This window comes from Mirounga leonina, unplaced genomic scaffold, assembly GCF_011800145.1.
Source record: "Mirounga leonina isolate KUSES-001 unplaced genomic scaffold, KU_Mleo_1.0 Mir_99, whole genome shotgun sequence".
Taxonomy (NCBI): domain Eukaryota; kingdom Metazoa; phylum Chordata; class Mammalia; order Carnivora; family Phocidae; genus Mirounga; species Mirounga leonina.
In genome coordinates, this window is record NW_023270971.1 from 2,387,964 (window position 1) to 2,414,147 (window position 26,184).

At 37.6% G+C, this 26,184-nt stretch overlaps 1 protein-coding gene across 2 annotated transcripts in view; it reads left to right on the forward strand.

Annotated features, from left to right (window-relative positions):
* LOC118006776 (integrin alpha-1-like) overlaps window positions 1-26,184 on the forward strand; it is a 170,762-nt gene that overhangs the window by 69,473 nt on the left and 75,105 nt on the right. For both annotated transcript variants that reach the window (XM_034999543.1, XM_034999544.1), the window contains exons 3-8: window positions 952-1,064; window positions 3,698-3,786; window positions 3,893-4,004; window positions 4,624-4,751; window positions 18,951-19,099; window positions 22,748-22,898. In XM_034999543.1, the coding sequence (XP_034855434.1) occupies window positions 952-1,064; window positions 3,698-3,786; window positions 3,893-4,004; window positions 4,624-4,751; window positions 18,951-19,099; window positions 22,748-22,898 (742 nt within the window). The remainder of the gene's footprint in view (window positions 1-951; window positions 1,065-3,697; window positions 3,787-3,892; window positions 4,005-4,623; window positions 4,752-18,950; window positions 19,100-22,747; window positions 22,899-26,184) is intronic.

The following is a 26,184-nucleotide window of genomic DNA, read 5'->3' on the forward strand; positions in this document are numbered from 1 at the left end:
TTGATGTAGATAAAAGTATGCAGCTAAGTGGAGTTATTTACATAGGTTCATATTAAATTTTAACTAGTTTATTAAGTTTCTAGTTCCAGAATTTTGAGACACTTCTGATTGCCCAAATAGATATACTGATTTACTTGATGCATAACTTTATGCTTTCTGTATCTTCTCAAAAGTCATAAACAAAGATACAGGCTAAGACAACCCAAGTACATTCTTATGGCACATAATTAAAGTCCTTTGGTTAATAGTAATCAGCATCTTAGTATATAGCTTTTCAGCCAGCAATGAATCAGCAGCTGTGAATCCACCCAAGTGCCTTAACACTCAACCACATTCATCCACCCTATTCCTGAAGATATCACAGGAAAACTTGTTAAATGGCTTCCTAGGACTAAAATAAATCATGATTATATTTTTTCATTAATTATTATTAAAGCAATTCTATAATTCTGTCTAAAAAGACAGTAAGTGATTTTAACCTAGGTCTTATAACTATCCTTATTTTCTAAATGCTTACAAACTAGTATATACTAATACTAAATCTTATGATAATCAAATGTTTATATTTGCTAACTTCTCTATGAAATTATCAACTCCTCATAGGAAAAAGTCATTTATACTTCCATGTATGCTTTGTAAACTAACACAGCAGCAGGCTTAACCACTATTTATTACTTCAGCCCCCAAATAAAATATATAATAAAGAAATACATAATACAATAAATAAAATATACTGAAATCTCTCCTCTATATATTTTATAGTTTTTTAATACAAATCAACCTGCAATTTGAAGACACTCAGCTTATTTTGAATAACATTACATTACTAACAGAGGGTAACTATCTGATTATGTCTATGAGACTGTCATTGTCTTAGAACTAGTCATAAAATAACTAAAATAAAATGTTTCCTTTTATTCAAAAATGTTAATTGAGTTATTTAACTTCCAGGGTGCTTATTGGTTCTCCTCTAGTTGGTCAACCCAAGAACAGAACTGGAGATGTCTATAAGTGTCCAGTTGGGAGAGGCAAACCATTACCTTGCATAAAGTTGGATCTACCAGGTATGTAAAGTCAAAACATTAAAGCCTGATCCTAAATTATACCCAGTATTCTCATTAAAAATAAATTTTAACTCAAGAAAAGATTACAAGAATCTATAAATATTCTTCAGTTCTTATCACTCAGATTCACATAAAATGACATTTTGATTCTGTCTGCCCTTCATTTGCTTTAGAATTCATGATAGAATATCCATAGATTTAGAAATAAAAGACCTTTCCAAGTAACCCAAGTAACCCCACCCATTGCATTGCCTCCAAAAAATTTAACTGTTCCTTTTTTTTTTTTAAGATTTTTAAGATTTTATTTATTTATTTGAGAGAGAGAATGAGAGACAGAGAGCATGAGAGGGAAGAGGGTCAGAGGGAGAAGCAGACCCCCCGCTGAGCAGGGAGCCTGATGCGGGACTCGATCCCGGGACTCCAGGATCATGACCTGAGCCGAAGGCAGTCGCTCAACCAACTGAGCCACCCAGGCACCCCCTTAACTGTTCCTTTTTTAAAAGAAAATAGCACAGGACTTGTAATACATAAATTCTTTTAAAGAGAATAGTACAAGGTAAATTTATATAAAAATGGGTATGTTTGATAGAACATGACTAGGAACTTCTTACTAGAACTATCCAAGAATTAGAATCCTATCAGTGTTCTATACAGTATTAAATACCATTAAATTAGTATATATTTTGTAGGTTTAACTTCAAATATTTTATTTTTCAGTTCTCTTTTTTCAATTTTGTTTGTTTATTATGAACATTTTTCCTTTACATTTATGAGCATAGTTATAATAGCTGCTTTAAAAATCTTGTCTGATAATTAGAACATCTGGAATATCTCAACATCACTTTCTATTTATTACCTTTCTCTTGAGCTTGAGTCACATTTTCTGTTTTATCTTGTGTTTTGTAATTTTGGATTATATCCTGGATTATACTTTTGAGTTATAAGTTTGGGGATTCTAGATCTTTTATGTGTTTTTGAATAGTCTTAACTTTTTGTTTTAGCAGACAGTTTACTTGGCTGAACTCAATTTCCAAACTGCAGTGGGAAGCAGTTAAAATCTCTATTCAGTTCTTCTAATTGTAGCTGAGCTGTTTGAAGTTTGCCCTGCACATATACAGTTCAAGTCCTTCAGATATTTGGACAGAATATACATGTATATGTTGGAACTCTCTTTTTGTGGTTCTACTTTCCAAGATATACCCCCTCACTTTGCAGTTGCTGTCATTACCCCAATTTCTGTCCTCTGTTTCTTCAAAACAGTAAGACTTTGAGCTTTATTTGAGGTTTAGCCACTGACAAGAGCCTTCCCTTAGGGGAAAACAAACACATAAACAGGAAACTCACGCCGTGCTAATCTTTTCTTACAAGTACATACTTGCCTCCAGTTTCTGTCTGCTTTTGGTTACTTTCCAGTGCCTTCAGATGGTTTTTTTCTTTTTTTTTTTTTCTCCTTTTCCTAGAGTTATAGTTGTTATTTGCAAAGGACTTGTTCTGATAGGAGCTATTCTTTCATTACTGGAAACTGTAATAGAGTTTTAACATTAGCATGGAGATTTTAACTACATCAACAACAGTGGACAAGTTCCTGCTATATAGTCCCTAATGTCCCAAGAATGTTCATCCAGTGTCAACCCTAGTATAAAAAACTCTAATCCAGATTATTTAAAACCCATGTAGATAATAGCCCAGTTCCAAGTACTTGCAAGGCAAACCAGACTAAACTCTGGGACAAAGACCACTATCAGATTAGGAAGACAGTGTGACCATTCAGGAATCTCTGCTTCCATTCCCTCACTTTAAACTGTATATGGTCTTAAGGTAGGAAAAACTTCTGGGCATTAACAGTGAGATAAATCTTTCTTGAACCTGAGTTTTGCCACTTTCAAATATTTCAGCACTCTGCTAAGCAGGGTTTAGAAGATTTTTATTTTCCTGTCCAATCTTTTTTTTTTTTTCTTTTTTTCAATATGAGTAACTGGAACTTCTTGCCAATTTTGCTAGGTTGGCATGCTTCAAGACCCAACATTCCTATCTCGAATGTCAAATGGCATCCTTTCATTGTGTTTCTTTTCTCCAAATGTCCCGAACACTGCTCAGTCTTGCTCCAGTTTTGTTTGTTACCTTCATCATGTCCCCATGATGGTGAAATTAATGGTCATAAACTTATATTTGATATTTGAGGGTTTTTTTTTTTTCTGCTCTACTACTCATTTTCCCTCTTGTCAGAAATCATGTTTTATCATTGGTTATTTATAACATATAGATATAACATGCAAGGTAGGTGTGTAAGTTTACATTATGTCTATAATATTATTAGGTTAAATATTTTATTTGTTTTAATTAGCAAAAATGTGTGAAAGGCTATCCCACATTCTCTCATTGCCCCAATAGTTCTGCATTCTTTTATAGTTCAGCAAAACTATTTGAGACAGCTATCCAGACAAAGTTTCTGGGACATAAGCCAGGTTTTTGGCCTTAGCTTGTTCATTATATTCCTTAATAATACTTTGAAGACTAGTTGAATCAGACAAAGAAAGTGCTATGATATGAGCAAAGCAAATAGAATGTCTTAATGAGAAGACACTTAATTATACTTTGTTTTCCACCCTCATAAAATTTTGTTCTATTTTTAGTTAATACATCAATTCCCAATGTCACGGAAGTAAAGGAGAACATGACTTTTGGATCAACTTTAGTCACCAACCCAAATGGAGGGTTTCTGGTAAGATAGCAAAGAGTTGGTTAATGAACCAGGAATGCTGTTATTCTAAGACTTTATAAAATCTGTTACATAATTTTTAATCTTATGGTTTTTAATTTTTTAAAAGGCATGTGGCCCCTTATATGCCTATAGATGTGGACATTTGCATTACACAACTGGAATCTGTTCTGATGTCAGCCCCACATTTCAAGTCGTGAACTCCATTGCTCCTGTACGAGGTACACATTTTATGCAATGTTCTTACATGTTTGAAAAGTGTAAGCAATGAATGAGACATACGTATACACAGGAGCATACCAAAAAGCTTGAAGTATTTTCTCAGCTGCCAGCATTACCAATTTAGGTAAATGTTTGCTTTGCCAATTTATAACCAAACCTCACTGCTATTTTTGGAGCTGATTATTAGTGTAAATAACCTTTAACAGAGTCTTGTTTAAAACATCATAGCTAAAGCTGTCACATTGTTTTTATTTAAAGAGTGAGTCTCTTTGAAGAAAGTAATCTCATTTGAAATACACAGAAAGAGAACAGTTATATAAAAAATTCATATTGAGAAAATTTCCAAAGATAACTCATACAATGTTGATTAAAATTAAGTAGAGATGAGTTTTAATTGATAAGAACCCCAACCAATTGCTATTGAATGCAGTAGTATTTATCACCTTTACTTTTCCTAAAACTATTTTTTCTGATTTTAAAATCCAGTGTATCCACTATGTAAACTATCAGCTTATCTTTTAAAATGAGCTTATTTCAGCTATGAAAACACTCCATACACCTTCATACTATCTAAAAAGACAAACTCCAAATTTGCACGGTTGACTCTTTTTATTACAGAATGCAGCACCCAACTGGACATAGTCATAGTGCTGGATGGCTCCAATAGTATTTACCCCTGGGAGAGTGTTACAGCTTTTTTAAATGACCTTCTTGAAAGAATGGATATTGGTCCTAAACAGACACAGGTATGTGACTACGCATTTTGACTTCTGTTGTTCTAAAGATAAAAATGTATAGATTTTAATAATACAAAATGCTCTGAAAATAAATTAATCAATAAAGCTAATATTCAGTATGAATTTTATATTCTATATGTCTGACCCTGTTATTTTCTAAACAGAAAATATTATGAAAACTGCCATTTCTAATGCTCTTAGAAAATATCCCCTATAAATCTCTGTAAAATCATGATTGTATTCTTACTTATAAGGCAAGTGTAGCCACCTTTGGTAATATCAAAGCAGGGTGTCAGAATTTGTGGAAACTAATCTAACATCCTAAAGAACACATCACATTACAATCTCCTTTCTCATATTATACAAGTAAATTCATAAGTGACCACAGGATCGCTTAAGGTCCATTTTTCTCATATTTAATAATTTCTTTTCTTAAGCAAAAAGCACAGGCTCCATGTTTTAGCTACAGTTAAGTTTAATAGTTTTTTTTTTTTAATTTCTCCCCATGAGTATCTGTTTCTAAACACATCCCCTTTATTGTCATTAAATGAAGTGAAACTTACCATGTGGCTCTCCCATTTCAGACACTGAGTTTGGGTTTAACTAATCTAATGTTTATTAAACTGAGGGTTCTAGAGGGGAGGGGGGTGGGAGGAATGGGTTAACCCAGTGATGGGTATTAAGGAGGGCACGTTCTGCATGGAGCCCTGGGTGTTATACGCAAACAATGAATCATGGAACACTACATCAAAAACTAATGATGTAATGTATGGTGATTAACATAACATAATAAAATTTAAAAAAAAACTTATATGGCTGTATGGCTTAAAATATGGAGATGACAGTGAATAAAAGGCCAATTAAATGTCAGGGTGAAGTCAGTGCCTTGAGAGCAGAAATTAGTACGGGAGTCAGAGTCAAAATGGTTGTTGCATGGTTTGGGGACTGCAGGAGAGCACAGGACACTTTAGGACTGCACAAGCAGACCAATGTCTTTCCTTTTCTTTCTGAGAGCTCGACTTTTGGAGAAATTTCTGAGGCACTGAAAAAGTGGTCTGACTGCATTAATATTTGGCACACCCACACATAGTGTGGGACCTAAATACACACAGATGTGTGTATGTGTGTGTGTGTGTGTATGATATGCTTGTATATATATATTTCTGTATATGTATACCTATAAATACAAATTTATATACACATATATATAAAATGAATTTTCCCAAAAGGATAGTAGTTGAAGATTGCAAAGTAGATGCAAACCTCAAAGTGAAATGTCATATGGCCATGTTCCAAGGCTGAAGAAGTGAGAGCTAGGTAAGGGGCAAGGCTGTGTATATCCTACTGTACAATAAAGAACATCTTGAAATCAGTGTAAAATATTTAAAGAAAATGAACTTATGCATCACAAAATGTAAATTTTCCTGGATGCAAGTTTCTCACTTGCAGTTAATCTTCCCAGGTGAATTACCAGAGGTTTGGAGGGGATATTATTATCTCTTCTTGCTACAGGGCATTAGGCAGCCTGCATCCTTTAAAAGACCACTCCAGAATGTGACTTGCTCCTCCATTTTTTTTTCCCTTCTGAGGACCTCTCTCTTCCTTCTTCCTCTCTTTTCCTATCCTTTCTCTCTTTGGTCAATAAAATTTCATGGAGCTACAAAATTAAAGCTGGGCAGAATTGTGGGGGTCATTTAGCCCCAAATCTCAATTTATGGAGGGGATGGGAGAGTCTAAGTAACTTGTTCAAGGTTACTTCCTTATTGATGACAGATCAGAAACCATAGCTTTTCCAACTGCAATCGGGCTCTCTGTCCTTGCGGAGACCTCTACTTCTGGAGAAGTTTCAGAGCTGGTCCTAAATATTAGGTCTCTAGTCCTTTTCATTTCATCATGACTGTCTCTGTCCTTCTGTGGCCAGCGTCGTGGCACTCTCTTCCCTGACCCCTGACACACCTGCCATGAAATGGCTGGACCGCAGCTCTGTCCTCTCTCACTGCCTTCCCCAGGATGTGCTTTCTTCACTTCCACCTGTTTTGCCTACCCCATTTGCTTCCTTATCCGGTCCTTTCTTTCCAAAGTCAAGAATAGTCTTGGAATATTTTTTTTAATTTCAAGTATTTTTTATTCATCTGGAAATTTTATTTTATTTTTAAATTCATTTATCTGTTTCACTGTAAAAAATGCACTTATCTGTAGCTATTTGCAGACAACAGTGCAGCAGTGACATGTTTGAAGTTGCTCCACAACTTCAAGAAGGAAATCTACAAGGCTCTCTTAGAAAAATAACCACCGCCTCAGTGGGAATCTGTGCCAGTGACTCTGTTTTGTAAAGAAATAGATAATAATCCATTGCTTATATGCTCAACCCACCCTGCTGCAATTTTGATGTTTCTATCCACTAGAACTGTAATTAATTTTATATTTCTATAGTGAAAGTCCTAATAAAGGAGCTATTCTGCCGGCCACCAGTGGAATTCTAGCCTGCCAGTGTGGGCTCTATGGACTCCTATGTCTTTCCTTGGGGGGAACAATCACTCTATTCAGAGGAATAGGGGCCAGGCCTTAAGGGTTCAGATGCTACCAGTGAATGGGAGGGAAATGAACATACTCTGGGGCAAAAGAGTCAGATCACATTTACTCAGTTCTAGGACCCCATTCCACAGAGGGGAAAATTTCAGAATGCAACCCTGTGCACTGAGTCAGTTGTGATATCTGCTGACTTCACCCAAGGAAACTTTCTTCCTAAGGAGAGAGGAGCTTCTTAAATGGCTAAATTTTTATGTCACATTTTGCTTGTATAATTCATTGTGGAGTTTAGCCATACTCCTTCATTCATTTACTCAAATGTTTTTCCTGAGGGTTTACAGTGTACTGGGCTCTGGGCTAGGGCTTGGATAATTGTGGAGAATAAGACAGACACAGCCACTGCCCTCATAGGGCTTCTGTATAATGCAGTGTTTCTCCAAAACTGGCTCATAGAATTTCTTTTTCCAAATCCGTGAGATCCTTGGGCTGTACCCCAGATTTTCAGAATTGGAGTCTCTCAGGGTGGGGCTCTAGAGCCTGCATTTTAAGTAAGCAAGCGACATGATCCTTAAACATGGTAAAGTTTGAGAAACACAGGACTAACGCATTATTATATATTATGTACGTGTGTCTGCTGCATCTCTAGATACAGACTTTATATCACCTTTTAATCCTTTTCAGTGGCAGCCAGTGCTTTGCTGTGATATAGTGGGCCCTTAATGAGACTCTGTTGAATAAATGTGTATATCATAATTAATGCTTTTAAAATTTTTTCTCTGATAGGTGGACATTTAATGAGACACTTTTTCTATAACTGGCATTTTAATATTCTTTTAAGTATATTACTTTATACTTTGGGCTTTAGCGTTTATACTTTAGTATTTTCTAATCTTTTTCTATTTTGGCTTAAGTTGTATTGATGACTAGTTTCATAAGCAATTCTCTAAATGAAATGGATTGAAAAGGACATGTTTACTAAGCCATCAATTTTGCTAAACTGTATTTAATAAGGTTTTAGGTGTAACACATTTAAGCTCCCTTTAAAATTTGACTTTCCGGGGCACCTGGGTGGCTCAGTCCATTGAGCTGCTGCTTTCGGCTTGGGTCATGATCCTGGGGTCTTGGGATCGAGCCCCGCATCCGGCTCCCTGCTCGGCAGAGAGCCTGTTTCTCCCTCTCCATCTGCCTGTCACTCTGCCTACTTGTGCTCTCTCTCTGTCAAATAAATAAATAAAATCTTTAAAAAAAAAAATTGACCTTCCTTCAGTGGATTCAGAAAAGAAATTTGTTCATAGAAATTTTGGAAAAATACTTGCTCTTCAAAGAAATGTGTACAGAAAAGTATGGTTATCTCTCATGTGGTCTTATAGTAATTCTCTCCAAAAACATAATTTATTTTAACAACCATTTTTTTCCCTGACTGATGGTAACATAATTTAAATAAGTTTGGATTGTTTTGTCTTTTGTTTTTGTTTTTGTTTGTTTTCAATTAAAGCACCCAATTCTGCCCGAAGATTGACAGAATTTGCTTCTGGAATTTTTCCTCCCAAGTACTTATCCTCCGCCGGGCGCGGTGGCACGCACCTGTAGCCCCAGCTACTCGGGAGGATGAGGCAGGAGGATCACTTGAGCCCAGGAGTTCTGGGCTGTAGTGCGCTATACTGATGGGGTGTGCGCACCAAGTTGGGCTTCAATATGGCGATCTCCTCCCGGGAGCCGGGGACCACCAGGTTGCCTAAGGAGGGGTGAACCAGCCCAGCTCAGAAACGGAGCAGGTCAATTACTTATCCTCCCCGCCTTCATTCCTGAAAGGGGAAGATATAAAAATAAATTGTGAGAGAGACTACAGATAGAAAGCTAAGAGCTGGATGGTGAATTCTTAGACTCCTCACCCACCTCAAAGGTATAAAGGAATTAAGAATGGAGTTGAGGGGATTTGTGAAGAGCCTAGTGAGAAAGGCTTCAGTAGGATCATACAGTGAGCTTGGTGTGTCCACTAAAGTTGGGACACAACTTGACTAGTGCCTGACCTTTGCCTGAAATACCTAACGGGCGACATAGCAGCTGACCAGCTCCTGACAGGCAATCAGATGAGAGGTAGCCACCATGGAATTGGCCTGCAGGCCCAGCGTCTGTCAGTACAAAGAATGTGTGTGTTTATGAATCATCGTGGAACCGTGCTAGGTCCTGTCCACAGACTCTCCTGGAGGTGAGCAGAGGCTTCTTCTGCACAGAAAAGCAGAAGACATCCCTCATGTCTAGGACTGCAGTAGGGAAATATATTCACTCAGACAAGGATGTAAGTAAAGGGAAATCTAGAGAGAACCCACAAGAAGGCTGTTATCACCTGGTAGCACCTGATCTATCTCAGGATAGCACCGGTCAAGTAAGAATTCCTGTATCCTTTATACATCTCCCCTACCCCTGTCCCTGGAGAGGTCAGAAACTATAGTTAACGATCTAAGGGAAGTTGAGTAAAGAAACAAAGAAACAGCCAATTGTGCCCCTTTCTCAACTACATGTTTCTCACCCCCTGTAAGCCTTAGTAAGGGGAGGAGAGAAAATTTAACTATAAATCAACTTTGATATTTTGTCTTCTTGAGTTTGTTTTAATTTAGGTTGAACCATATGAAATTGTTGTTATTTGATCATTTTCTACCTACAAATACAGCAATTTCATGTGGCACAACTAAATTAAAATACAGTTGACCCTAGAACAATGTGAAGGTTAGGGGCACTGACTCCCTGCATAGTTAAAAGTCTGCATGTAACTTTTGACTCCCTGAGAACTTAACTGCTAATAGCCCACTGTTGACTGGAAGCCCTACCAATAACACAAGGAATGGATGAACACATATTGTATATGTTATACATATTATATACCGTATTCTTACCATAAAATAAGCTAGAGAAAAGAAAATGTGATTAAGAAAATCATAAGGCAGAGAAAACACATTTACAGTACTACACTGTATTTACCAAAAAAAAAAAGTCATGTATCAGTGGACCCACACAGTTCAAACCTGTGTTGCTTACTAGTCAAATTTTATAGGTCTTTTTTTTTTAATAGCCATTTTAAAACAAAGAATAAGACATTTATCTTTCTATCCAGGGATAACGGAAGAACTTCACCCTAGATAAGTTTTAAAGGGATCATGAGCCAAAAAAATTTGCATTTGCATTCTGACTCTACCTCAGAGTTCTTGTTTATTATATTGGTTATAGTCATACACTTAGTACAACAGGTAAAGATGAAATATGATAGCCTATTCTCTACAGTCATAGATTTGTCATTTAGTAATTGCATGTATTGAAAGATAGTTGCAAAGATGTGCAAGTAATTATCAACACAACAAAGAAAAAAGCAAAGATAGGAAGGAAGGGAGGAAGGAAGGAAAACAAATAAAAAAGCTTGCATTAAGGAGTGCACTTGTGATGAGCACAGAATGATGTATGGAAATGTTGAATCACACCATATTGTACACCTGAAACTAATATAACATAACTTGCGTGTTAACTAAGTGGAATTAAAATTAAAAACTTAAAAAAATAAAGTTTCTATATGACAATTAGTATACATTAGTAGAATGCAGCATAATGACAAAAAGATCAACTCCAAATAGTTACTCAAAATTTCTTCCATGTTTCTGTGTGGTCTCATTAAGACTTTTGCAAACACAGTGAAGGAAATTTTGTAAACCAATTTTTTATCCAAGACAGAGTAAAGGCTATAAAATTGCCTTTTAAAAAACCGCCTATAAAAACAAACCTGAAACACTCTGAGCTTGCCGTAAAAGATATGATGGTATAAACATTATGGAGGTCTTATTGATCCTCAATACCTAAACATAACATTGCTTTTAATAATAAATGAGAATGATATAAATATGCCAAATACGAGTGCATTACCCTAAATAAAACCAGTAAATTGTGAGGCTTGATATAAAAGTGAAATATACTAATGGAACAATGTCTAGATTGTTGCTATCAAGAGTATAGCATAACATTAAACCAGGCAAAGTGAAAGAGAGAAATTAATTAAATTTTAGGAATATTATTTGTCTTTCTTTTTACTGCGCATTTTATGGCCATTTCCCTAGAAGCCTTAAATATGAGGCCTGATTCATTGTTTTGAAGTCTGAAAAGAAGCCTGACTGCGCCTTGCAGCCATATCCTTGTCAATCAGGCTATACTTTCTGACAGTGGTGCTGTGAATGAGGTGAATCTTCTCTATCACTAACCACCCAGTCTCCATTTTCTCCTACCTCCATCCATAACTCACCTGAGTTATCTTTCCAGATCTTTTCAGATTATAGCATTTCCCTGGATAAAAAATCGCCTATCTTCACCTGCTAAATAATATCCAAGCTCTCCAGTGGATTATATGGCACCAGTCATTCCTGCTGCCCCCTGCCTCCCTGGGGTCTTTTTGCCTCCCTTCTTGCCCTGCAGCCACTCCCACCCCCCCTGGCCATCCCTGAACACATCATCAGTGTCCACGGGTCCCTCCGCCCAGAGTGCCCTTCTCCACCCCAGGCCCTAGGTGCTAGGTAAACTTCATAGACTCAGTTCCAATGTCACTTGCTCTGTCACTTTCCATGATCTTTCTGCCCCTGCTTCCCATGAACAATTCTTTCTCCTCTCATGTTCCCGTACCTTGTGCTCACCCTTCACTTATTGCTCTCATCAATTGGTAGCACTACTTTTTGCTTCATGTGTCTGTCTCTCCTGGCAGACTGTGAATTCCACTTTGACAGCATCGTGCCTTAAACCTTTTATTTATGGACTACAATTTGGAGTTTTATGTGTTGCCAAGCACATAGGAGATAAATCATTTGGGTTGGAAAAATGTCATTGCTGGAATTTTTCTCCTTGTGTTAAAAACCATTGCTGTAATGACCTCTTTCTCTCACTTCACGTCATGAAGTCATCGAGCTAGAAGTACTTGTTTGTGGGGACTCCCCCAGACATCCCTTTACATTAGACTTCAGGCTTTTCTTTGCAGGTGTTCCCTCCCCAGCCCCATTCACCTCTCATCCTGATTTCTGCCACAGTCTTCTCTCTCCTCGGAACTTTACTTTTACTCTCCTATCTTTGCATTTTTGAACTTGGATGAGTTTCATTGCAACAGCATTCAAGAGGGCAGCTAAAGACACCCTTTTCCTAGAACTTATATCTATCATCTATCAATTTTATGCTTCTGAGAACTCATTTCATCTCCTTGGGAACCAGTCTCATTTATGTCCCTCTCCATAGTGACAAGAGGTTAAGCCTAGTTTCAGCTAAAATAGCCTCAGAATGGTCCATGATGATGGTTCACTCGGACTACAATCTGTATTATTACCACATCATACTCTGACTTGATTACATTAGAAGCATATTATAGGGCAGGGCTTTTGTACCATAGTTTGGTAAAAGGAAATATAAAATTGGCCAGACACAAAGCCTGACGTCTTTTCATGTTAAGCAATTGTGCATCTTACACTGAAAACTCCATTGTTTTACCCTATCATTATTCCCCTAAAGAAGCCATTGAGTTGATAATGTTAATTGTTGAATGAAAGCCCAGAAACTTAGTTTGTGCTAGAAATTAAAATTTATGTACTGCTGATAGAACATTGACTTAATAATACAAAGTAATAATACAACTCTAAATGAGAAAATAATTCCATTCCTTCATAGCTCTTTGACTTAATACACTTAATAGCTATTTTACACACTTCTCTTTCTTAAACTTCTTTGTCATTCTGTTGTGACTTGAAGTTTCATGAAAGAAAAATCAGAAGGCCTTCCTTACAGTGATTTCTTTTATATTTCTCACATTCATTTTCCTCCTCTTTCTTCTCTACCCCCCAAAAGAAATGAGGCCACTCAGATAATTAATTCATTTTAATTTGGCAGATATATATGAAGTATCTTATTGATCAAATATTATGCCAGCTGTCATGGGCAGTTTAAAAAATTAAAAAAAAAAAACCACAAAACTAAAACTTTGTCCCTGAATCCAAAAGACTTCCAACTTAGAAATGAGATAAAATCTCATTTTTGCGTAACTGCAGTACATGATATTGTATCATGAATATAACAGAGGTGAATGAGGCAGAACAATTAATTGATCTTTACAAGTAGGTAACTCCGTATTGTAAAGAAATGTTTTCCAAACTATGTTGCTTGACGTGAGGTATTGAATATGTTTCTCCCAAAAATATTCCCTTAAATAAGAATAAAATATACCAGGTCTTCCAATTCATGATTCACAATTCATGTTTTCATATCAGAGATTCTGAGAGCACTTTCATTTTTTTTTAAGAATTATTTATTTATTATTTTAGAGAGGAGGGCAGGGGTGGAGGGAGAGAGAGAATCTTAAGCAGACTCCCAGTTAAGCATGGAGCCCAATGCGGGGCTCAGTCTCACAACCGTGAGATCAAGACCCCAACTGAAACCAAGAGTCAGTCAGCCAACTGACTGAGCCACCCAGGCCCCTCTCTGAGAGCACTTTCTTTTTTCTTTTTTTCTTTTTTTTATTTTTAAAGATTTTTATTTATTTACTTGAGAGAGAGAGAATGAGAGAGAGCACATGAGAGGGGTTAGGGTCAGAGAGAGAAGCAGACTCCCCGCTGAGCAGGGAGCCCGATGCGGGACTCGATCCAGGGACTCCAGGATCATGACCTGAGCCGAAGGCAGCCGCCCAACCAACTGAGCCACCCAGGTGCCCTCTGAGAGCACTTTCAAAAGAATTTGCTTATGAGTCAGAGTAGAGCAACTGGGGACAGAAGTAAGAGAAAGCCTTGGTCTTTTGCATTCGAAATTTGTGGATTTTTTTTTTTTTTTTAGTTAATATAAATAGCAAAGGGAGAAAGAGAGGCAGACAAAAAAGATAAAAACAGAGAGACAGAGAGGGTGTAGAAGGGGGTCCTGCTGTAAAGATACATGTTAACTTTGTGTTACCCATTGTTTTCCAAGATTACTTGACCATGGAACTCTTTAAATATCATACCTAGTAACATACAAAAGGATGCTAGTACTCCCTAGGAAAGGGGTAAGGGAATATTAGTTCATGGCTTAGCTGAAGAAGGATTATAAATCTCATGTTTAAATGGAGGGTTTGAATCAGTGTTACAAACCTCTGGTTCATGTAACAGAATCCTCAGCCATTGTGTGCCTGATTTATTCTCTAGCCTGAATCTTAGTTCTCTTTGGCCTTAGATTATAATTACATACCTATATCTTTTGTTCTACTTAATCAGGAAGTTCAAACTGTATCTCCCTAGGAAGTAAAGGCTTCCTTTCCAGGTGTCTCTGAAAGCAACCATTCTACTTGGGATTCATCCACTCCTTATGAGTGTTGTTACTATCTTCCTGTACTCTTACTGAGGTCATAAGCTACTTTTTTCTCCATTTTCTCTTAAAGTTCACATCGAACCTATTGCTTCTTTTAGCTGCCATCCCTGCTTACTTATTTCCATTTAGCAAACATGCCTAGAATCTTTTCATCCCCATTACTCTTCAACAGTGTTCTACTTAATTTCTACCCTCTGGTTCTTGTATCATTCCAACAACTGAAGCAACTGACTGCTTCAAGTCAAATATGATGATTATTGGCTGTTTTACTTTTCTCAATTTCTAGAATGATTTCAATTCCTCATCATTTTTGACATATTTTCCAAGCTCCAGACAGCTTTGCTTTCTCCCATTCCACATTCATGACCCATTGTCTGTTCTTTACCTGGGGTTCTCACTTAGGAGGCTGCATCTTCTTCCCTCCATGAGGCCTTTCAATGCAAGACAGTAAATGTGCTTGTGCTTCTCTCCTCCAGCCTCCTTCAGTGTGTGTTCATCACTTGGCTCACTTTTTATCTTGCTATTTAATCATGACCTTTATTTGATTCTGTTGCATATGCATATATACACAGGGTGCTAGTATGAATCTGTTTTACCTGCCTTAAATTATACACTAAGCTGGGACTGAAACTGTTTCTATTCACTGAGTCTCATCAATACTCAGCAAAGCATTAGTTATGTTTGTTTTGTGATTTGACCATTTTCCTGTGATCAAAATCAATAAATGGAACTCTTTTTATGGGGAAGGCACAGCAGGTCTTACTCTGCCTGGTTCCTAAGGAAATATGCAGCCCAGTATCAGCCAGGGACCTATACTGGGTCATTTCCCTGAGATTTCAGTTTCTACTGCCCAGTCTTCTCATTCCCACACTTCTTTTTGTCTCTCTTCTTCTGCTTATCATTATTTCCCTGCTATCTCAATTTTCTACTTGCTTATGTGAAATGTTACAGTCATCTAGTAAGAATGTATGCGGGTCAACCGTAAGCAAAGCAAAGCAGTGGCGTGGGATAAGAGAGTACCAAAAGCTGTGACATAGTCCATGCTCTTTACCCCTCCTTGCCCCTCTGGAACATATAATGTAGTTGGGGAGATAAAGCACACATACAAAGCAGTTGAGAAGAATGCTGTACTCACACAAGCAAAACAGACAAGTTTGCCTCAGGGCTCAGAGAAGAGGAAGATCAGTATTATCTAGATTGGTGATTAGGTTGGGAAAGTTTTGCAGAGAAAGTGAAACTTGAATTGAATCTTCCAGAATGGGTAGTAAAAATTTAGTTTTATGGGGGGGGATGAGAAAGGGTAGGGACAGCACTCGGACTGGGGAATCCTAGAGTTGAGGGGGAATAAGAAGGTGCAGTCAGGCTGTTGAGTGACTGCGGGTCAGGGAAAGAAAACTGAATTTTACCGTACAGGTCTAGTATTTCAAGGAGCACCTTGAAGTTTTATCTGTTTTCCATCTTAAGTAGAATAAAAATTCTCTTTTAAAGTATATTTCAAAGTCATTGATGTAGTAGGCAATGGAGAGTTACTAGAGATTTTTGAAGAAGGAAGTTATGTCATAAAAGCAGAATTTCAAGACAGTTAATCTTCCATGAATATGTAGATGGAGCTGAGGAGAATGGAAATCTGAGGGAGAGCAAGAGCAGAGAGACCAACAATTGCCACAGTCCAGGTTCAAGGCAGTGAGGTCTGGTCTGGGCCAATGAAGAAATTCAGAAACAGGGATAATAGCTCACAGGAAAAGAGGTAGAATTTATGCCAATTAAACAAGGCTGCTTTGTGCCATAATATTTGACATTTGCAACATACTTTGCATATCTTATAAAACCTTCTGTGAACTATTGGATTATCTGGACACCAGGAATAGCAGAAAAATTTTAGCCCTTTGGTAAGTCAGAAATCAGTGCTTTATATCATCTCTCCCTCCCCTAGGTCTGGTTTCCCAGACACAAACCCTGAGAAAATGAGCCAAGTAACAGTGATTTACTAAGGAGTGCTTTTAAAAGAAAATAGTAAGAGATTTGGGGGAGCGAAACAGTAGCAACTGAGGACAACCAAGGGTGTGATTTCAGGTGAAATCAAGACCTCAGGCTGATCTGGAAGGGGAGCTCCAAGTTGAGTCAAGGGACTGATCTTTCCCTGCCTGGACTCAGACATCATCTATGGAGCAGGGCGAGGGGTGAGGAGGGAGAAAATTTCCAGGCACTTCTGGCTCTTTCAGCCTCTGGGGCAAAGCAGCTCTAGCAGTCCAAGGGCAGTCAGCCATTTGAAGAGACCCTCAGGTGGAGTTGTTAGAAGCAAAGTATGAAGAAAGGGTGAGGCAACTGGCAGTTATAAGTTCTCTAAAGAATAAACTTATGGAATTGAGATATATGTTAAGTCGATAGAGAAAGGGAGAGAGGGAAAAGATATAAAGCACTGATTTCTGACTTAACAAGGGGCTAACATTTTTCTTCTATTCCTGGTGTCCAGATAATCCAATAGTTCATAGAAGGTTTTATAAGATATGTAAAGTATGTTGCAAATGTCAAATATTATGGCACAAAGCAGCCTTGTTTAATTGGCATAAATTATATCTCTTTTCATGTGACCTCCTCCCCATGTATCAGTGTGATACTCTCTTTTTCCTGAGCAGTTAATAGCTTATGACTAGAATTCGATTGAACTCAATAAATGGGAGCAAAGTGCACTCATTAGTACCAAGGAGTAGGACTGTTGGGCAGTGTTATGTGCAACCACATTAGAGATTCATGGCCATAACTTTAAAGTGAGACCAGTCTATAAATTGTGTGATTTCTGTCTAGAAACATTTAGTGTCACAGAAGCTCGCAAAGAAAAGAAGATATTTGGACTTAACCAGAGTTGGAAGTTAGCCAAGTGAGTTAATGGAGGGGAAAAAAGGTTAAAGGAGTTAAAGTTTGCAAGTAAATGATTGTGGTGATGGACCATGAAATCTATGCTAAGTTAAAAAAAAAAAAGTACGATCTCTGAATTAATTGGAAGTGTTGATGTGGTGAAGGAATTGATGAATTAGATATACTAGGTAAATGAACTGAAGTTAATGGTCAGACAGACGAACACTTGAAATTGAGATGGAGGTACTGCAGTTTTTCCTGTTGAGAAGGTCAAGGATAAGACCTTGAGAGTGGACAAGGCAACCTTGTCTCAAATCGCTTCCCCAACCCAAGAAATGAAGTGCCCAGATTTCTACATTAAAAAGACATTCCTTTGGGTATAGAATTCTCTGAATCTCGAATTTTGAGTAGAGAAAATTAAACAAAAAGTTATCTCCAGTCACAATTCTTGATATAGATTAGTCTATTGGTTCACATCAACATTTAAGGAAAGGTATAGAAAAAGGATAAGAAAAATGGGCGTCTCTAGGGGAGAGGGGAGGTATATGGAGCAAGGGAAATCAAATCTGGGGACACTTTACCCTCTATATCATTTTACTCTCTGGTGGCTTTGCAGTTAGCTGCCCAAATTATCCAGTCTGTGCAAAGGACAGAGTGAAAGGGGAAGTCAGAAAGAAAGGGAAGACAGATAACACGAAAAGGGATAGTGGGGAGAAGGGCTGGCATGAGAGAAATGAAGCTATGCCTGAACTAGATAAAGCCTGAAGTGCATATGTGCCCTCCCCAGATACATGCCCCGCTTATTACTCACCCAGCCTCATCTTGTTTCACTTACCCTCACAGCCTGGTCCAGGCTCACTGACTTCCTTTCGGTTCTCAGGACGTCCCTTGCTTTTTGCTCATCTCATCTTCTTTACATACAGATTCCCCTCGTGTGGACCCCATCCTCCCACTCAGCCTCCATTCAGGACAGGTCTCCACCCCCTTGCACCTTCCAGTCTTAACTTGATTATCACTTCTAAGAGGCTTTCCCTGAGCCTCTTCTGAAGTAGGGCCTTAGGTTCTACTTGCTAAACAGCATTATAGCCCTCTCCACAGTTGAACATGCACTGGAATGATCATGTGTTGAATCTCTCTCTCTCTCTCTCTAGTTTAGAAACTCTGTGAAGGCAGAGAGCATGTCAGTGTGTAGCACCTTCTACCCACCAAGGCCTGCCAGAGTCATCCAGTAGAAACTATTGAAGATATAAACCAATGTTTGGGAAGTTTAATAGTAGCACTATCATTCTTGTTCTTTGGGCTGTGAATATCCACAAGTGGCAATGATTATTGCTGTCAAAATAGAAGGATTTGTGTACTGATGAATTTTTAAACTCATCTGAAAGACAAAAAAGTATATCTGATCTACATGTTTAAACTAAAGAAAATTGAAAACGGAACATTGCTAAATGGATAACTCACAGTGGCTTGGTGTTTCAGGTTGGAATTGTACAGTATGGAGAAAATGTAACCCATGAGTTCAACCTCAATAAGTATTCATCAACAGAAGAGGTACTTGTTGCAGCAAATAAAATAATCCAGAGAGGTGGCCGCCAGACTATGACAGCCCTTGGAATAGACACAGCCAGGTATGTGGATTAAAAAATAAACCAAAGTAAAAGACTGTGCAAAAATAACTGCTCACAATCAAGCCCTTTGGAGTGTCGACTGAACATTTACCTTGGCAATATTTAAAGCCATCTTTTTTTTAAAACTAGATCTCACTGATTAACTAATAGTTATAGGATCAAGTTTTTCTACAATATAGTCTCCCCACCCTTCATATCTTTCCTCTTATTCCAAAGGTTGAAATGATGGAAAAATCAGAAAATTACTGTAGTCTGCTGCATCATGTTCTTGGGTACTAAGACATAATATTAGTGAATATCTTTTCCCTTTGTTCTTTGTCTACAGCTTCTAGGAATCTCATTTAAAAAAAAAGGATTAATATTCATTCACTTCTACTCAATATATATTTATATCCTAGTATGTCCATAATTTTACAGTACCTGATTTAGGGTTATTGAAGCTCTCACGTAAGAGTCTTTAAGAGGTCAAATTCAACATTGCTGTATTTGAAATCATTTTCAGTGAAAAGATTAAAAGAAGTTGCAAGAACTTCATCATTTGTGCACTCTTTCTTTCTTCCTTTCTCCAAATTCCCTCTAATTTACATCCCTTCCTTTCTCCTATACCTCCATGGAGAACACATAATCCACTCTGTTTGAACTTCATTCTATGAGAAGCTACAGAACTGTCCTTTGATTACAATGTGAAACAGTTTTTCTATATTTTTCCCAACTACGTTCAACTCTTATCTCTTGCTATTTTCTTCCTAAGTTGCCTTTAAAGCTAGTAAGGTTCTAAACAAAAACTAAACAATACCAAAATCACAGGAAATCTAATAAATAGTTTGACTAATATTAAGGATCCTTCTGTTAAGTGTCTTCAACTTCTGGACTCTCATCTCATTTTAAAGAGCTAATTAGCCATGCTCTCATTTCACCTGCCTGCTAAGATCAGTATTTTAAGGGGGTTAAAATAGTTAACATGGATATTCCAAAGAATGGGTTGGATATTCAAAAATTTAAAATTTCATGTGCAGCCTTAGACTCATAAGTGTTAGAGAAGCATGTGGTTCTAGTTATATCGGGCTCAAGAGAAAATAACCACAAACAGATGGGGTAATTTTACATTTACCTGCCTATAGGATCACCAATTTGCATGCACAAAGAGTGCACATGTTGAGGTGTACTGAATGCACCCTCTTAAATAATTGACTAAATGTGACTGCACATTCAAAGTAAATCAAAGTGTTCTTTGAAAGCTCTGAGCCTGTAGAGAGCTGTGTTTTCCAAAGGCAACCACTTAAGAATGAATATTCATCTTTGAAAACTAACTGAAGAAATATTCTGGCTGCTTTGCTCCTGCATAAATACACTCTAAATTCCATGACCCTATATGGTTTTTGCCTACATGTTTCACAAAGGGTCTAGCTGTCAGACACATAGTTTATTGAGTTTTGTATATAAATAAAACTCAATAATGGTATTACTAAATATCCTTCTTGTACATTAGTTTTTCACACTGAAGCATATTTTTAATTGTTCTCTATTCCTTTTAGGCAGGGCCAGTTGCAAAAAAATATTTTTCATTTTTTAGAATTCTTTACTTCTATTTTCATTGGATAGTAGTATTTGGGAGTAAAGGGCAATTTGCTGAAGATATTTGAAACAGAAAGAGTGTACTCAAGAGTTCTGCCAGTGGCACTGGCACTGGAATGATCATGTGTTGAATCTCTTACATTATATAAATCTCTTACATTATATAAAACCACTCTTACATTATATAAAACCAACCCCTGTTTAGATTTACCAGATTTTCTTTAAGAAATGTCTTTTAATCATCTCCATTGGTTGAGGTTCATTCAGTAATGGCCTGGATCTTCAAGAGAATTGGGAAGTCTTGGTGATCCTCTAAGGAGTTAGGACTGCAAAAAGGATAGAATCCTATATGATAAGTTCATGTTCTGAACTTCATTTAAAGACTAGCCTTTGGGGCACCTCGGTGGCTCAGTCAGTTGGGCATCTGCCTTTGGCTCAGGTCATGATCCCAGGGTCCTGGGATCGAGTCCCACATTGGGCGCTCTGCTTGGACAGGGAGCCTGCTTCTCCCTCTCCCTCTGTTGCTCCTCCTGCTTGTTCTCTCTCTCTCTCTCAAATAAATAAATAAAATCTTTAAAATATATATATATAATAAAAAAATAAAGACTAGCCTTTAACGTCTATTTTCACCTTTGTTTGTGCATATAAAGTCAGAAAATCTATCTGTGTAGTGTAGAGGGCAGAGATACACAGTTCCCTAGTGGCCAACTTTTTTAAATAGTTTCTTTATTTTGAAAATTGTAAGAAAAATTAAAAATGTAAAAAATAGTACAACAAAATCCTATGTACTCACCAAACAAATCAACAATTATTAACATCTTGTCATATTGACATTTAGCACTTTTAAAGGAAAATAAACAGAGATAAAATTCCTTTGCCCACATCACCGGGATCTTTTAGCCTGCTCACAAGATACCCACCATTGTGTATATTTATTGTGTACCTACAGTAAAACTAATGTGTATTGTGCAAACCCTTTGGGAGGTTAGTTTAAGAGAAATGTTTTTTTGGCATATCCCAAACTGCAGCTGTTTGTCCTCATGACCAAAGAAAAATATTGAAATAGACCATTCAGTATGATTATTGCTGCATTTTATACCAAGATCTAAAAAATATTATATGAAATCCTTTCATTGTTTCATTCCTAAGTAAAATGTACTTGACTCCAGAAAGGAAAGTGAGCAAGGGAAAGAAAATAATAGAGGGAAAATATGCCTCTGTGTGTGTGTGTCTGTGTGTGTGTGTGTGTGTGTGTAGAAGCAAAAAACAACAAAAATTGTTAATTTCCCCTCTCTTACATTGCTTTCCATAAATGCTTTTTGAATTAAATAAAAAATTCCTTTCTTTGCAGTTAGGTTATAGCATTTTCCCTTTCTCTCTGTGCCGCTTTCTTCCATCCTACCCCCACCAGCCTGTGTCCTAAAACCTAGTTCAGACCAAATCTTTCATAGCTACTCCATCCACTCTTGCCCCCCATAGCCCTGCTCTATCACTGACTCAGACCACAGCCATCAGCAGTCTTTTATTACTATGTCCAATTTTTCCCCCATATCCAAGAGCACTCTCAAGCATTCCAGCCATACAAAATTCTGTTTTCTCCCAGCTCCCCTCCTCAGCTCAGAGGATTTCCATACTGTTCTATAAATGTCAGAATAGATGTGGTGGAAGTGAGGACAAAGCAAAAGCTTCTGCCAAAAGCAGAAGAAAAGAGGAGTGTTTATAGAGAAAGGAGTGGCTGAGCAAGTATTTAAGATCTGACCTTCTCCAGATCTGATGTGTGCTCCAGTCACACCTTCCCTGAGAAGTTTCCAAAGAATGAAATAGTGCTGCCCTTTGTATATGGGATATGTGATGATTACTAAAATGGTGACTTCTTCATCATCTGGGAGAAATCTAAGACTATTACAAATAATGATCTTCATGCCTCCCAGCTTGAACAGTGGTTGTGAATGTTGATCGTGGAAGGACAGCACTGTTCTAACTAGAGTTGTCAGTGTTTTTCTTTTGTTTATCACTTTGCCTAACCTTGAGGTGGCATTTTATTTGCTTCTCTTTCTTCTGTGATCACTTCAGGAAGGAGGCTTTCACTGAAGCCCGGGGTGCCCGAAGGGGAGTTAAAAAAGTCATGGTAATTGTGACTGATGGGGAATCCCATGACAACCATCGACTGAATAAGGTCATCCAAGACTGTGAGGATGAAAACATTCAGCGGTTTTCCATAGCTGTAAGTACATGGCTAGAGATAGCTTTCAAACTCTGGTGTGAAGACAAGAGGTGTGTACATATGATTATTTTATGCAAGTTACACAAACAAGGTTGTAAAGGAGAAATGTCTCCATTTGAAGGTAAACTCTGTGAGGGCAGGATTGGGTCTTGCTCCCTTTGTGTCCTAGGGAAGGAAGGACAAGAGAAAGAAAAAGACAGAAATAAGAAAGAAAAAAGAAGAGCAGAAAAGGAGAAGAGGACCCCCCAGCAGGGGGAAGAATGCTGGAAGGATGGAGGGAGGAATGGAGGAAGGGCAGAAAAGAGGGAGGGAAGGAAGGAGAAAGGAGAAGGTGAGAAGAAAAAAGGAAGGGAGGAAAGAAAGGAGGAAATTGAAGATGTGCTAGTAATAAATACATTGCCTGGAGAATAGTCCAAGATGGTGGAAGAGTAGTTTCATCTGGTCCCAGGAATTCAGCTAGATAGCTATCAAATCATTCTGAACACCGATGAACTCAACCAAATATCTAAGAAAAGAATAGCTGCAACTCTACAAATAGAAAAATGACCACTTTCTGCAAGAATGACAAGATAGAAAAACTCACCTCAAAAAAGAGAACAAGAGGCAGTACTGACTGCCAGGGACCTAATCAGTATGGATATAAGTAAGATGTCAGAACTAGAGTTCAGAATAATGATTATAAAGATATCAGATATTAGCTGGGCTTGAAAAAAGTATAGAAGTCACTAGAGAATCCCTTTCTGGAGAAATAAAAGAACTAAAATCTAATCAAGTCAAAATCAAAAAGGCTATAATGAAATGCAATAAAAAATGGAGGCTCTAACTGCTAGGATAAATGAGCAAAAGAGAGACTTAGTGATATAGGAGACAAAGTGATGGAGAATAAAGAAGCTGAGAAAAAGAAACAACTACTGGGTCACAAGGGGAGAATCTGAGAGATAAGTGATACCATAAAATGAAACAATATTAGAATAATTGGGATCCCAGAAGAAGAAAGAGAGTTGGGGGTTGGGGGGCAGAAGGTATATTGAAGCAAATTATAGCAGAGAACTTCCCTAATCTGGGGAAGGAAACAGGCATTCAAGTCCAGGAGGTACAGAGAACCCCCCTCAAAATGAATAAAAATAGGTCAACACCTCAACATATAATAATGAAACTTGCAAATCTCAGAGACAAGCAGCTCAGGGACAAGAGGTCCATAATCTACAAGGGTAGAAACATCAGACTGGTAGCAGACCTAACCACAAAGTCCTGGGGGCTAGAAAGGACTGGCATGATATATTCAAGTTGCTAAATGAGAAAAATATGCAGCCAAGAATACTGTATCCAGCTAAGCTGTCAATCAAAATAGGAGAGATAAAAAGCTTTCAGGAGAAACAGAAATTAAAGGATTTGTGATCACTAAACCAGCCCTGCAGGAAATATTAAAGGGGATCCTTTAAGCAAAGAGAGTAACACAGACCAGAAAGGAACAGAGACAGTCTACAGAAACAGGGACTTTACAGGTAATACAATGGCACTAAATTCATATCTTTCAATAGTTACTCTGAATGTAAATGAGCTAAATGCCCCAATCAAAAGACACAGGGTATCAGACTGAATAAAAAAAATAAGACCCATCAATATGCTGTCTGCAAGAGACTCATTTTATTTTTTATTTTTTTAAAGATTTTATTTATTCATTTGACAGAGAGAGATAGCGAAAGCAGGAACACAAGCAGGGGGAGTGGGAGGGGGAGAAGCAGGCCTCCCGCCGAGCAGGGCGCCTGATGTGGGGCTCAATCCCAGGACCCTGGGATCATGACCTGAGCTGAAGGCAGATGCTTAATGACTGAGCCACACAGGCAGCCCTGCAAGAGACTCATTTTAGACCCAAAGACACCTCCAGACTGAAAGTGAAGGAGTGGAAAACCATTTATCATGCTAATGGACATCAAAAGAAAGCTGGGGTGGCAATCCTTACAGCAGACAAATTAGATTTTAAACTAAAGACTGTAATAAAAGTTGAGGAAGGACACTATATCATAATTAAAGCATCTATCCAACAAGATCTAACAATTGTAAATATTTATGTCCCTAACATGCGAGCAGCCAATTATATAAACCAATTAATAACAAAATTAAAGAAACACATCGATAATAATACAATAATAGTAGGGGACTTTAACACCCCACTCACTGCAATGGACAGATCATCTAAGCAGATCAACAAGGAAACAAGGGCTTTGAATGACACACTAGACTGGATGGACTTCACAGATATATTCACAGCATTCCATCCTAGAGCAACAGAATAGACATTCTTTTTGAGTGCACATGGAACATTCTCCAGAATAGATCACATACTGGATCACAAATCAGTTCTCAACCAGTACCAAAAGATTGGGATAATTTCCTGCATACTCTCAGACCACAGTGCTTTGAAACTGGAACTCAATCACAAGAGGAAAGAACTCAAATACAAGGAGGCTAAGGAGCATGCTTCTAAAGAATGAATGGGTCAACCAGGAAATTAAAGAAGAATTTTAAAAACTCATGGAAACAAATGAAAATGAAAACACAACTGTTCAAAACTTTTGGAATGCAGCAAAGAGGGTCCTAAGAAGGAAGTATATAGCAATACAAGCCTTTCTCTAGAAACAAGAAAGGTCTCAAATACACAACCTAGCCTTACACCTAAAGGAGCTAGAGAAAGAAGAGCAAATAAAGCTTAAATCCAGCAGGAGAAGAGAATTAATAAAGATTAGACCAGAAATCAATGAAATAGTAACCAAAAGAACAGTAGAGCAGATCAGATCAACAAAACTAGGAGCTGGTTCTTTGAAAGAATTAGTAAGATTGATAAATCCCTGGCCAGACTTATCAAAAAGACAAGAGAAAGGACCCAAATAAATAAAATCATGAATGAAAGAGAAGATATCACAACCAACACTGAAAAAATATGAACAATTATAAGAACATATTATGAGCAACTATGTGCCAACAAATTAGGCAATCTGGAAGAAATAGATGCATTCCTAGAGACATATAAACTACCAAAACTGAAACAGGAAAAAGAGAAAACCTGAACAGACCCATAACCAGCAAGGAAATTGAAGTAGTAATCAAAAATCTCCCAACAAACAAGAGCCCAGGGCCAGATGGCTTCCCAGGGGAATTCTACAAAACATTTAAAGAATTAATACCTATTCTTCTGAAACAGTTCCAAAAAATAGAAATGGAAGGAAAGCTTCCAAACTCTTTCAATGAGCCCAGCATTACCTTTATTCCAAAACCAGACAAGGAC